General features: G+C 39.3%; 2 protein-coding genes across 9 annotated transcripts; one reads left to right on the plus strand and one right to left on the minus strand.

Annotated features, from left to right (window-relative positions):
• Nucleotides 1-2,885: 2,885 nt before the first annotated feature.
• LOC115692191 (uncharacterized protein C57A10.07) lies at nucleotides 2,886-6,499 on the minus strand. Its single transcript, XM_030618959.2, has 4 exons — nucleotides 6,343-6,499; nucleotides 5,444-6,039; nucleotides 4,024-4,148; nucleotides 2,886-3,466 (listed from the first exon to the last, which is right to left on the minus strand). Exons 2-4 carry the CDS (start codon nucleotides 6,033-6,035, stop codon nucleotides 3,146-3,148), a joined length of 1,038 nt encoding a protein of 345 aa, XP_030474819.1. The 5' UTR covers nucleotides 6,036-6,039; nucleotides 6,343-6,499; the 3' UTR covers nucleotides 2,886-3,145.
• A 117-nt stretch (nucleotides 6,500-6,616) lies between these two features.
• On the plus strand, nucleotides 6,617-12,496 carry LOC115692193 (tricin synthase 1-like). Of its 8 annotated transcripts, none has more exons than XM_030618964.2 (11): nucleotides 6,617-6,740; nucleotides 6,994-7,365; nucleotides 7,472-7,525; nucleotides 8,370-8,453; nucleotides 9,066-9,191; nucleotides 9,498-9,565; nucleotides 10,845-10,914; nucleotides 11,208-11,273; nucleotides 11,394-11,471; nucleotides 11,557-11,617; nucleotides 12,128-12,496. In XM_030618964.2, exons 2-10 carry the CDS (start codon nucleotides 7,099-7,101, stop codon nucleotides 11,596-11,598), a joined length of 855 nt encoding a protein of 284 aa, XP_030474824.2. In that variant the 5' UTR covers nucleotides 6,617-6,740; nucleotides 6,994-7,098; the 3' UTR covers nucleotides 11,599-11,617; nucleotides 12,128-12,496. The 8 variants fall into 8 exon arrangements, with proteins under 8 accessions (XP_030474824.2, XP_056167313.1, XP_030474823.2 ...); XM_056311338.1 differs by having other exon boundaries at nucleotides 12,158-12,496; XM_030618963.2 differs by having other exon boundaries at nucleotides 12,244-12,496.
• The last annotated feature ends 1,062 nt before the right edge of the window (nucleotides 12,497-13,558 follow it).

Below are 13,558 nucleotides of genomic sequence, written 5' to 3' on the forward strand. Positions count from 1 at the left end.
TGTTGTATGATAGGAAAGATTTGATTCATGTTTGGAAGTTTATGATAAAATTATGAGCTAGCACGGTCGTTCACGAGAATTCATTCAATCTTCTTAAATTTATATGAGTATTTTCTTTAGGAAAAAAGAATTCTTTCTTCATGTGAATTCAAACGACACAATCCATTTATATCGGAAAAATCTTGACGAATAAAAAGAGATTTTTGGTTTTTCCAATCATTAGGCATGAAGTTTTGTGCCCGTATCCTATATATACAAATATATGCGCGCATGCTAGTGCACGCTGATTGCAAATATATTGTATATATTTCTATATAAATATACATACATAAATTTGTATGTATGTGTGTGTGTGTATACATATATGCTGTTGTATATTGTTTGGATAGTTAGATTTAAAAGGGGAAAAGGTGTCCGGCTAGCAGTGGTTGGTGAAAAGGACCCTCCAAGATGTTTGCGTTTACTCATTTAGAACAAATCCTTTTATTACGGCCTAAGCTACCAACGACATAACATAGAGGTTTCTTCTTCTTCTTCTTCTTCTTTTATCTTACTCTCTATTTTACCATTTTTGGCTAAGATAAAGTCACTATCTTCGAGTAAATGAAGATTCGAATGCGAGTGAAGAACAATGCTTTGATGGTACGCTACGCTCTTCCAAAGAATCAAAGATGGTTTCCTTTCACCCTTCTCAAAGCATTCTCAAATTCGGGGTGACGGTGTTAAAATTCTAGACTGATAATTGCGGCATTTCTAATTGTCTTGAATTCATAGATAGTAGATAGCCCTGCGATATCGTCGAAAACCCAAGCGGATCGATCGTAAATCGTCAAAGGTTTGAAATGCTACCAAGAAAACTGGACAAAATGGAGTACTACTGTCTAGCATTTGTAAGCGCAGATAGTTCCTGCTAACGTGTTTTGTGGTGTTCATAACGGGGTATAATGACATCATCGATCCTTGAACTCTTGCTCAACGTTCAATGTGCTTTTAGAACTTCGATTTTCTTCCTGTGTGGTTGTGTACTTCAAGCTCATTATTGAACCCGGGCCTCTTTGGCTCGAGAGTTCTCTTCTGCTCCACCATAGCAACTTATCCGCAATGTCCTTTAGCCACGCCTCACTCATATTCTCCAACAAAGTGAAAATGTCTGAGATGTGGCTGTAGAAGAGGGGAGAGGAGAGAGTTATGGTGTACTGGAAGATATCTGAAATGCATTTTCTAGATATTCTCACGCAAGGAGGAGGAGGTAGCTCACACCAGGGTGAGGGAGCAACTCTCTAAGGACGTTAACCATTTGACGGTAAGAATAACTGGTGCACTGGAAAAGCAGGACTCAGGAAAGATCAAATCAACTACTGTTAAGAACAGCATGGCTTTGGACACCATCAAAATCATCATGTCTGATGAGAGGAACGAAATCTTCCCTCGTAGAAAACTAGTTTGAACGAACCGTGTGAAAAAGATTCAGAGAAATTGCTCAATTCTGATGCATGAGCGTTATTCAGTTTTATGTATTTTTCCGTCTTTTATCATGTTTTAGGTTAATAAATGGCGATGGGCAAGTCGTGTGGCTTCTAATGAACTCCGACAGATTAGAAGTTGTTATTTTAGATCGACGGTGAAGATCATCTTTCGTCTGTAACTCTAGTATAAGTAGGTCTTTAAGCCTCTCTGTCATTAGCTTTATGTGAATATCTTTTCTCTGTTCCAACTTCAGTTCAACTCGATTCTAGCCTTTCTTTTGTTCTTTTTGCCACCCTTTACTTCTCCAGCCAAGTCAATTTGGTATTAAAGCCCCTTCTTAGGGTTCTTCCCTACATTATTTAGGTATGAGAGTAACAAAGGTCTCAACTTTTGGTTAGAGTTTTCGTTTCGACACTATAGTTTGACGTGGAAGATGTCGTGGAACAGGCAATCAAGCCCACAAACAGAGATGGCCGAGATGAGACATGCAATTGAAGACTTGTTTCGGGCTGTTCGAGCTTTGCAGCGACAGGAACCACTGGAAGCCAGTATGAAGAATCAGGAAAGCGACTGTTTCATGACAATCCCTTTGATGATGCCGGACCTGTGAATAATGCGGCAGGAGGGGAATTGGAAGAGTGATTGTGTTACGCCTTGAATCTTAATGAAGAGACCTAAACTTTTTGTAATGACTTTGAAGATGAAACAACAAGAGTTAAGTGCGATTATTACGAAGTCATGCTGTTTAGGATGACTATAATGATCAAGAAGAATTTGAGATATTTTCGCTTGGAGAGGGGTGATGATTTGCAATTCAATGAAGATACTAGTGAAAATAAAAAGGATACTTTAAGCTCCGTTCATTTGACGGAAAATATTCTCCTTTTGGAAAATATTTTCCCGGAAGTCGTTTTCCTGGAAAATGTTTTCCCGGAACATAATTTTCCGGTGTTCGGCAACCAATATGAAAAAGTTTTAGAAAATATTTTTCGCCGGCGGCGCGGCGGCGCCGGCGGCGGCGGCGGCGGCGGCGGCGGCCGCGGCGGCGGCCGGCGGCCGGCGGGGCGGGCGACCGGGCGGCGGGCGGCGGCGACGCGGCGGCGGCGGCCGGCGCGCCGGCGGTGGCGACCGCGGCGGCGCGGCCGGCGCGGCGGCGGCGGCCGGCTGCCGCGACCTTAGTGAAGAAGAAGCTCCGGAAAATGATTTCCGCTTTTGAAGAAGCGGAAATCATTTTCCATAGACTTAGACTATTTTGTGAAGGGGGGAAGGAAAATATTTTCCCACGAAAAACCTTTTCCGCCCCCCGAACACCGGAAAACCCGGAAAATATTTTCCGGGAAAATATTTTCCACCAAACGAACGGAGCTAAGAGTTTCTTGATGAGACATCAACAAGCATCAATTGACTTCAAGATATGGTTGGAAAACTAAAGATGAGGGACCGAATTTGCTTAATATAATTGTCCAAGTACGTCAAATTCCATTACGTATACATCAATAAATAACTTTTTTCACGACTTACAGCATCAAAGAAACTCATGCTATCATTATCATAACTCCTTTGTCATCTCTCTTTTCTATAGACATGCAGGCCTTATTAAGAATATGGAAAGGTAAAAAATTTGCGTGCTCGGCTATATCAGCATCGCTTCCCGCTTACATGAAAGTAACAATTAGCACTACGACATCCAGGGAAGCCAACCTGGATAGGGTGCCGCTCCGCAATATCTGAACAGATCTTGCATCTCAGGGCAACCTTTAGGATAAGGAATTGTTCGGTGGAAAGGATCACGGCCTAGCTTCTTACGATGTAATGAACCTTGGCACCCATAAGGATCTTCCCGAAATTGCTGCTTCACCAGTGCCTCGCCCGTCCGGGCTTTCTCTCTTGCAGATGATGAAGCTGGGGTTCCTACGTAAAAGAATCTCGACTCGGGGAATCCGATAGCAGCGCGATGCAGATGGGCAAATCTTTCTTCCTTGAAATCATAACTCACAACCTAGATACCAGAAAGTAATCATTTTTAACTCTGTACAAACATAATTGAAACTATTATAGACTACACTGGTTAGATGCTCTGACTAACAGTGAAAGTAAGAAATTTTCAGATATGGCTCGTATTGTCTCTACTATACTGACCAAGTGGATAGAAGATATCCTTTGGTAATTATGACTTTCCCCAAGCGTTCATTGTCATAAATATGAACCGCTCTTAACCTCAAGAAGAAGTGAAACGCCCTCAACACCAGTAATCATTCCCAATTCTTATATTTGTTGCAAAACCTAAGAACACGAACTGCAAATGGACACAAATATGTGGAAAGGGCATGAACAATGTACCATTCTTCAAATGTTGATTCTGCAATGAACACTTATGCTCAAGTAAGCCCACGAAAGAAGAGTGTTTTTCATTAATTAGATTACTGTTTCCCTATTTCCTTTATTTCATTGTCAAGAACACAATGACCATACTGCCTCCAATACCCTTTTTTCGCCCTTGACATAGCACAATTCTCCCAACCAAAATAAGTAGCTTTTGTGGAACAAAGAACTTACAGTTACATTGGAAGGATATCTTCCAGTGAGCTCTCTGAACCTACATACACTAAACAGAAGATTCTCAAAGCTGTCCCTTGCATGCTCCTCAGTGAGGGCCCTCGATCTCACATTTTCTTCCTTCCCTACAACCATAATAATCAAAACAGAAGAATGAACAGTTATTAAGCATATGCATGACATATTTGCATACTTGATTAAATTAGGATGCCATAGTAGGGAAAGATGATTAGACATTATGATGTTTGCATTGGAGAAACATGAAACAAGTAATGAACAATGCTTGAGGCATTACTAACGAGGTAGCAGATACATATAGACAAATGGCAAATGCAAAACCAGAAAAACCTTTTACAAATAAGAACGATAACCAGCTCCTACCCTTTAAGCTTTGCTGATAGCGTTTTTCCCTGCATTTCTTCCCCAAGAAACAGAATATTTTTCCTGTTTATCCTTCCATTTGAGAGGAATAACAAGATGAAATTATGGCAGGAAATCCAAGAATAGTGTTTACTAAGAGGGTGATTCACAGTGGCCACCAATAGGAGGCAACTGAAGAAGTCAAGAAAGAGAAGCCAATCATGTAGCCCTAGCAGCAGCAAGAACTGGAAGGTTGTTGAGAGCCATGATATGTCAAAGGAGGTGAAAATGAAACGATGATTGGATATATTCAATGAGAATAAGAAAAGCAACACAAGAATGTCGTTGAAAAAGGAACAGCCAGATTGTTCTACATTCGGATGACAGGATATAGTTGACATGGAAATTATTATAGCTAGTTTGTTGAAATTGGCGGGCTTGTAATGAAAAGACCAGAGGTTCTGGATGGGACAATAGAATGATACTTATAGTGACAATTAGATGGAAAGAAATGAACTTTAAAGTATAAAAAGTTGAAGCAATTTAAGCAAAGTATGCCGAGTAAGCAATTCTTATAGCTTTAGCTCTGCTACTTTACGAAACACATGAAAACTAACCAACAGTCAACTGGTAATGGTAGATGCATCAACCACTGAACTTGAAGACCGGCAGTATCATCTCTTTCAATCATATGACAGTATGTGATGATGCTTGTAGTGATAATCAGGCAGCAAGAGATGATTTTTCACATTAAGAGGACCAAAGAACTAAAAAAAGCTTTAAATTGAAGCAACACTTAGTAGCATTAGCTTGGCTACTTTCAAAATCACCGGAAAACTAACCAACAGCCTCAACTAGCATATGCAAACTACAATCAGATCTGTTGTCTGGCATTATCACCTCACTTCCATGATAAATTAGAAATTACTAGAGAATGACCCAGAGCCCCATAGATAAAGCTTCTCATAATCCACTACAAAAGTGTGGTTGAAGTAGATTAAAATGGTACAACTTTAATTCAAGACAGCCAAAGGCAGACAGACCAGCAATGAGCACTCACCAAACCATCCTCTAGATTCAGCAACAGCCCAGTAACTCTGCGCCTCGCTTCGAGGACCAGCATCTTTACGTGTCTCTCCACCGCTGAATAATAGCAAAGCCATTTCATCTTTCGCCGTTATTTCAATTCCTTGTTCAATATGAGCTAAAAAAGTAGCAGCTTGACCGGGATTCTTTTGATAAGGCTCCAAAAACCAAGAATCCTCCTTATCAACTTTCTCGCAACTCTTACTAGTATATATAGAATGTCCAGCAACCATCACGAGGTTCTTGAGATTGGCTAAAGGATAATTTCCCAAAGACGCATCGAATTCTCGATAATTACCGATGGCACTATACCGCGACTGATATATAGATAAAATTAACAGAATTGTGATCCCAAATGACAAGGAAATCAAGAAAGCTAAACAAGGATGCAACTTGTAGAAATAGCGAACACGGTTACCGAAGGATTTGAGCATTTTGACCGGGTGAAGTGGAGAGCTTTTGGGTTTTCGAGTTCTTCTGATGGTTCCCGATTCTAAGTCAAAATCACCACCTGGGTATGCAAGAAACGACTTGGGAATACTCGAAGCATACGAAGGAATACTCATGATACTGCGAAGTTCAAGCTCGAGGATTGGTCAAAGGAACCCAAATGGCGCATCATACGAACACGAAACTACCGGGAATTACTGCTCAACTTAGATGGCGATGAGAGATCGCGAACTAGCAATCACGATGAATCACATGATCTTCGCTGTCAGACGAAAAACGAACGACCGAAAGCAACGATTTTGCAAGTGGGAAAAACAAGAAATCAAACACCCACGACGGAATTCAAAGCCGAGAGCGCAGAGGATGCATGAATTCGAGGTCAGAGCAAGGAGAGATCAAAGCCCGACAGAGGAGACGCCTCACCGAATGTTCACGAGTCGACGACGAACTCTTGGGATCTTTCCCTCAGGAATGAACAGAGGAGAAGGTCCACATTTCGCAGAGCTCTAAGAAGTCAAAAAGCAGAGCGCATTTCTTCAAGTCGAATCACCTGCGTTCGAGCTGGAAGCGGAGGCCCGACCCGAATAGAACAGGTCGGATCCGAAAGCCCATGGATCACGCGAAATTGACTTGAACCCTAAACCGGGCCTTCTCCAAGGATGGGCTTTTCGGTCTCACTTCATCTCCTCCAGTGAATGACCACTTACAATCTTAGCTCGATTCGATTCACCTCTCTTCTTCACCGTGTTTGTATGCAGACAACAATGGCTGAGTAAAGGGCTGAACTTGTTCTTCAACTGGATGAATCGGGTTGTGATCAGGTAACTTCCAATCCTAAGCAAGCTTGGCGATTCTATGAGTAATTTGGTGGCCAACTGTTTGGGTTCAAGTGTAATTTGTTCTGGAATGTTTTGGGTTCGTGCCTTGAGGTTCTTTTGGGAGTTGCTTGGGGGAATGAGTAGGACGAGTTCCGTTTATTGTTGCATAGTTGAACGCACGTGTTGACAGTTTCTTGGGTTCTTTTTTTTTTTTTTTTGCCCTTTTGGGTTCTTTTTGTTTTCATTGTGAATGTAGCAAAGCTTGGGACTTGAAGATTTTTATTGGGTCCATGATGAGTCAGTGCAAGTTGAACGCATTTGGAGGCTGAAGCTCACTTAGGATTTGATACTGCGAATCAGAATGAAGATCGCCTCGTCGATGTTTCGCTGCGCTTATGTTGTAGCTTCCCATAGTGCTCTGCCTCCAGTAGGGGCAGTAGGGAAATTCCTGCCTTTTTCAAAGTCGATATCTGTGAATGGATCGGTACCGGTTCGGGGAAGATGCTGTTGCTTCGGGTCTTCCAGTCCATATGTGGTTCTGAAGGACAGGAGTTATGGCAACAAGCAGGTTATCAGCATCACTCCCCAACTTTACGAATATATTCTCTCCAATGTTAGAGAACCAGAGGTTAAGCTTTGCGTGCTTTTTTTAACTTTTGTATCTCTTGCTTGCACTATGCAATGCATATACTCCAGTGATCTTTTAGTGGTTTATGACTTTTTCCTTGTTGCAGATATTACGGCAACTTCGTGAGGAGACAGCCTCGATGCGTGGTAGTCAGATGCAGGTTTTTCATGGCTCTATTGCATTTTCTGGTGCTTTTGCTTTCCTCTATTAAAAGAAGATAAAGAATAAAGAGTTGGCCGACAATTTCAATTACCAGTAGTTGATATTGCGTCTTGTGCTGTTTGGTCTTCCTGATAAGAAAATAAAAATAACTCTTGTTACTAACCATGGATTACTCAAGCATCAAATGTTGCAATAACCCCGCATAGTTCTCCAGTTTTATTCTCAATAGTTGACAACTCAGTGGTGCATATTCATCACCATGTAGTAGTCTTTATTGGATATCCTTTATGAAGATTTCTCATCTCATTTTGTCTGTCATAATCATTTGAAAATGCTAAACTGTTGGCAATCTATGGTTTGGATTGCACTACCTGTTACATAGCTACTTTGATTTGTGGTGGTAGCTGTACCTTTCTTAAATGTTCCCTTCTGACCAGATTGAAAACATTTTACCTCCTAAAATTTGGCATTCCAAATTACCTCTTCCACTGCCACAGCTATAATCCAACTCATCCCCTTATAAAGCTCCAGGTTTTGCACCAAAAAGATGCTATCACTACACATGGTAGAGTTCCGTTAAATATAGATCCTCGAGATTACTTCATTTCTCTCCATTCAAGATCCTGTCTTCCCTTGGAAATGTGAATCATCTATTAGCACTTAGACTTCTCTTAATCCATCACCTCCTGTTTCTTGAAAATGTTAAGATGCAAAGTTGATTCATCAAAAAGCATATAACAATGCACTAGCAGAATAAGCTCGCATTCTACACTGAAGAAACTGGTCGTATCCATATTTCCTTAGTACCATATCTAAGCTGATGACTTGTCTTCTTTCGTTAGGTCTCGCCAGATCAGGCACAACTCCTTGCAATGCTTGTGCAGATTCTCGGGGCAGAACAATGTATCGAAGTTGGAGTTTATACTGTATGCATTCTCTTTATGAAAAATTGTTTTATAAGATGACTAGCTAAATGATATGCGACAAAAGTTCCCATTTGAAGAGGAAGAACAATAAACTGCGCCAGTCTTTAAACAATCTTTTGACAATTCAGTTTGTTCAATCTCTTTCAGACGTCCCTTCAAATTAATTGGAGAACAGGATAAAATCAATCTATCTTAAATCATCACTGATTTTTTTTTCTTTTTGGTGGGGGCAGGTGGGGAAGAGGGAGAAGTGGGAGGCAGATATGCACTCACAGATTATTGTTACTAAGAATTTTGTTCAAATAAGATCCATCTATATATTTGTTTTTGAGAAAAAAACGATGTGTAGCTAAATCTCTGTATCCTACATGTGGAAATGATAATATCTAGTGGTAGTTTAGATATTTTTGGCATTACCTCTAAACTACTTAATAATACTTAAATTAATTTTTTCCCAAGATATCATAAGTTTTATGCATCAATGCCATTCACTAGGTAATTCACTGAATCTTTTGTTTCATAGATTTAAGATTTTGACTCAGGATTTGTGTCTCAATTGTAAGACTTTGATTCAAAGTGATTAATTACATTTTCACTTTTTTGTCACTCAAGGGATACTCTTCCTTGGCTGTTGCACTTGTCCTGCCTGAGTCGGGTTGTTTGGTGGCTTGTGAAAGGGATGCCAAGTCCCTTGAGGTTGCTAAAAAGTATTATGAGCTTGCTGGGGTTTCACACAAGGTAATCTATATCCTTTACCTTTCTTTAGCTAGTATCAGTCCATGAACTCCTTGTGGTTGTGAAGTGTATTGTCAGTTAATTGTATAACTGTTCAAAAATCTGTACTTTTCTTTTTTTCTCAAAGAGTTAAAAAAAATTATTCGGTGACAGTAGCTTAGTATGTGCATTTTCTAGCAAGCATAATGATAGTGGGCATGATATCTATCAAATGTGCATCCCTAGATCTAAAGAAGACCTTCATTTCGAGGATTTTCCTGCTTTTTATTTCATACTTTATGTGGTTCAAGACTCATACTTCGTGTTTAGGTAAGTGTGAGACATGGGCTAGCATTGGACACTCTGCGCTCTCTTATTTTGAATGGTGAAACTTGCAGGTACCTAATTTAAGCAGTATTACTCCTTGCCTTCTTTAGTGATAGTTTTCCTGTGTCTTCTTTTGCTCTTCTTCTCATTCGATTCTCTGTGTAATCTTTGAGTGGACTGGGTGCACTTGTGAACACCTTCATAAGGCTTTCTCAGTGGTGAAAGTCCTATGGCCTTGCAATTGGCCCTTGTTGCACAAAAAGGCAATTTTTTGTCAAAAGAATGGCCTTGAAAATGGACTTTGAAACCACAGGAGAACCTTCTTTATCTTTTATGGTTCCGCAGAAAGCCATTCTGACATTATTGAATGACTTTTTCTCTTCTTTTCAAATCCACACTTAATTCCACTTCTTCTGTTTATGCGGTCTCCATCTCCACTTCGCAAATCAACCTCTATTCTCTCCTAATATCTCTGTACTCTCTCTAGCTTATCTGTCTCTCTACTTTCTTTCTGCTTTGCCCTGTCCGCTTGTGGATGTTCAGCCATCTTGAGATCCAGTGCTGACCGATTTGATAGCTGTGCCTCTCTCTCTCTCTCTCTCTCTCTCTCTCTCTCTCTCTCTCTCTCTCTCTCTCTCTCTCTCTCTCTCTCTCTCTCTCTTGTAAGTGCACTGTTTTTTCTAATTTTCACAGCTGGTTGCTGAGCGATGCAGAAATGCTTTGGTGTTTTAAACTATTGGTTCCATCTTTCTGATTCCTAAAAAGGTTACCAAACAATATCAGCCTTTTTAGGTCATTTGTTTGAATATAAAAGCAAATTTATCTAGTTTGATGATTGATAAGTTATCCTTTTAAGATAGTTTAAAGAATAATGTCCAGTATGATATTGAAAAATATTAAAGGACTTTCCGGATACAATTTTACCGAAAATTATTTATGTGTAAGTTGCTTTAGACTAGATGTTTCAGGTGTACTATGTACCAATACGCATCTTCTTATACAAATTTACTGAACAGTAGGTTTTTCAAACATTGGATGTGAAAGTTACTTTACACTGGATGTTCATGTATTTTGTTTACCAAACATTCATCTGCTTCAATGATGGCATATTAAGTCAGGAGCTTCTCTCCAAATGAACTTTGCTAAGTCAAAACAATTCCAAACTCCAAGCTCTTCCAATTTTTAGCAGCTGGTCAATCCCGTCCCGAGGAAGTAATGCTGCGCATTCTGATTTTTCTGCAAAATTGATTTATTTATCCTAAGCTAGCTTGTGTTGTGTTGCATTTGTTGCCAATACTTGTTTATTGGAGGGTTAGAAAAGATGACTCATCTGCGTATTCCTTCTTGCAGCTATGATTTCGCATTTGTTGATGCGGAGAAGAGAATGAATGAGGAATATTTTGAATTGCTGCTGCAGCTTGTAAGTCAGAGAATTACTGTTTGACGGCTGCTTTTAAACACATTGGCGCATGCAGCTTTCTTCTGCTTCTTGCAGCTTTGTCTAATTTACATGTTCTTTACCTTAATAATTGCAAGTTCGAATCCCAAACTGCAGATGATATTTGAAATCTTCAAGCACTAGTCTAACTGAAAGCATTGGCACTTGGACGAATCTTATAAGAGCACGACACCCATTGCTTTGAGATGTCTTCTGCCCAACTTTGCAACTTTGCAATGTCTGCTTAATTGATGAGTTGTTAATTCTTGTCATAGGTGAGGGTCGGTGGCGTGATTGTGATGGATAATGTCCTTTGGCACGGAAAAGTAGCTGACCCTATGGTGAACCTTCTTGTTCTCCTCTCTCTCTCTCTCTCTCAGTAGAATCAAGTGGTGAAGTAGTATAGTAAGTTTGTTTTTTTTTCTTAGAGAAGAAATAATTCTACGAGTAATATTTGGCAGGTAAATGACGTGAAGACTATCGGCATTAGGAATTTTAATAGGAGATTAATGGAGGATGACCGAATTAGCACCAGCATGGTATGTTTGCCCATTATTTTCATGAAGCACACCTACTACCCCAGTCTGCAGCTTTGAATAAATGTCCTCATTGTTGTCATTTTAGGTGCCAATTGGTGATGGCATTTTAATTTGCCGCAAAAGATGAGCACAGATTGGAATTTCAGGTATCTTTCCATGCATAATTTATTAGACATAATCAAGAATGGTTACTCAGAATCTTATTCCCTTTAAGATAAACTGAAAAGAAACTTTGTTCGTGGGAGGGTTTACATCGTTTGGTTAGTCTCTCTAGTTGGTAAGTTCTAAAATTATCAAAAAGAAAAAAATATATATATATACACCAGCGAGTATCAACAAGATCTAATATAGTACAATGACTATGGTGTAGGGTTTTAAGTTCAACTTATGATGGTTTTCTCAGTTGATTATGGTTTCTTGAATGGATGGGGAACCCCTAGAACCTTATGTCGTTGGAGTAAAGATGACCCCTCATCCTTGAAGTCTTTTCATTTTTCAATTCATCAAAACTGGGTGAAGGAACAAGTTCTTGAATGGATGATCATGTGGTAGATATATGTGTTTGACGAAATCAGATGACATGTAATTTCACTACTGGTAGGAGTTTCACGGTGTTATTGTCATGGTGATGATGCATCTTCTTACATGTTTGGCAGTCTTCACCTTGTGACTCATTCGAACTGCAGCATACAGAGAGATGCTAACCCGGGGTGACAGCATTGGTAAGATGACTCAGCTAATCGCTCATAAATTGCCCTCTACCATGTCCTAGGTGCCTCCAAAGAACGAGTGAGAAAAATATGTAGATGAAGCTATTGGTGAGTGAATGGAAGATCCCGGTCGACACAGTGTAGGTCATAAAAAAGTTATTGGAAAGTTTTGAAATTCTAACATCGACTGGTAAAGGGTTTCGCTATTTCAGTGTTGAAGATGCAGCAACATTCAACCTATGAATTCATCTTGTTTGATTAGTTTATACTCAGCAAAGCATGTCGGTCTTATTTTCAAGTTGATCAATTTTACAATATTACTATGTCTCCTTTTCTTTTAAAATGTATAGAAAGGAATTAAAGAATATCATTTAAAAAATCGAATGATGTATTATAAATAGCACATGTGCATCCGTTGTATATGTTATTGACATGAGGAATTCTAAACAAGATCACAAAAAAAAAATTTTGATCCTTATTTGGCAGCAGTACACTTATTCCAGCTCCTTCAAATCGAAGATAGTGCAGTCTAAGTAGTCATATCACGCTAGATCTACAATGCTCAGGTTTTATGGGAATCTAATGAGGGTTAAAAATGGCCTAGGAAAGCAGAATAGTAACAGTAAAATTGGCAACAGCTATTCAACTGAAATGGAATCTTCAAATGTTTGATGTACATGGTTGATTTCAAATCATCAAACTACGATTACTTTAGAACTAAGGCTCAATATATAATTATGTCACATCGGCAAAAGTAAAATTGGCTCGTCATTGTGTGGGAATGTTGCAATCAAGCTCCTACCTGATGAAAAGCAAAACATATATTAAGCAAAGCAATTATATGTAGTGAAGAAAAGGGAAAATGACACAAATGGTCCCCGAACTTTAGCCCAATGTGCAACGTAATTTGTGAACTTTTAATTTGTTCAATGTGGTCCCTGAACTTTAGCCCAACTTGCAATGTGGTCGTTGAACTTTTGGTACATATTCAATTTAGTCCCTGGATTATATAAAAATATTCAATGTTGTCCCTGATCTTAATTTAATGGAATGACTACATTGAACATTTTCATATATTTCAGAGACTACATTGAACATGAACGAAAAGTCTAAGGATCACATTAAACAAATTAAAAATTCAAGGATCACATTGCACATTGGACCAGAGTTCATGGACCATTTGTGTCATTATCCCGTGAAAAAAATGATATCAGCAACCACATTTAAAATGTTTGGAAGGATTAACTTATAAAGAAATAGATGGAGCTCACTACATTTTACAGCTACTATGCTTATTGTAGATATTGTAACTCAGAGTATACAACATAAATGCGTCATCCTTTTAATAGTGGAGTTTAGAAAGTTAGCTGTCAGACA

Source organism: Syzygium oleosum, unplaced genomic scaffold (genome assembly GCF_021117445.2).
Source record: "Syzygium oleosum isolate NSW1041296 unplaced genomic scaffold, Sole_v2.1 Sole_v2.05, whole genome shotgun sequence".
Lineage (NCBI taxonomy): Eukaryota > Viridiplantae > Streptophyta > Magnoliopsida > Myrtales > Myrtaceae > Syzygium > Syzygium oleosum.

Bases quoted from the DNA above. Each gene is read 5' to 3' on its own strand.
- LOC115692193 (XM_030618964.2), top strand. From the start codon at position 7,099: ATGAAGATCGCCTCGTCGATGTTTCGCTGCGCTTATGTTGTAGCTTCC. The intron at 8,454-9,065 runs GTATGCATTCTC...TTGTCACTCAAG, and splicing joins TCGAAGTTGGAGTTTATACT to GGATACTCTTCCTTGGCTGT. The intron at 11,274-11,393 runs GTGAACCTTCTT...AATATTTGGCAG, and splicing joins GAAAAGTAGCTGACCCTATG to GTAAATGACGTGAAGACTAT.
- LOC115692191 (XM_030618959.2), bottom strand. From the start codon at position 6,035: ATGAGTATTCCTTCGTATGCTTCGAGTATTCCCAAGTCGTTTCTTGCA. The intron at 4,149-5,443 runs GTGAGTGCTCAT...TTATGGTTGTAG, and splicing joins TGAATCTAGAGGATGGTTTG to GGAAGGAAGAAAATGTGAGA. The intron at 3,467-4,023 runs GTAAGTTCTTTG...TCTGGTATCTAG, and splicing joins GATATCCTTCCAATGTAACT to GTTGTGAGTTATGATTTCAA.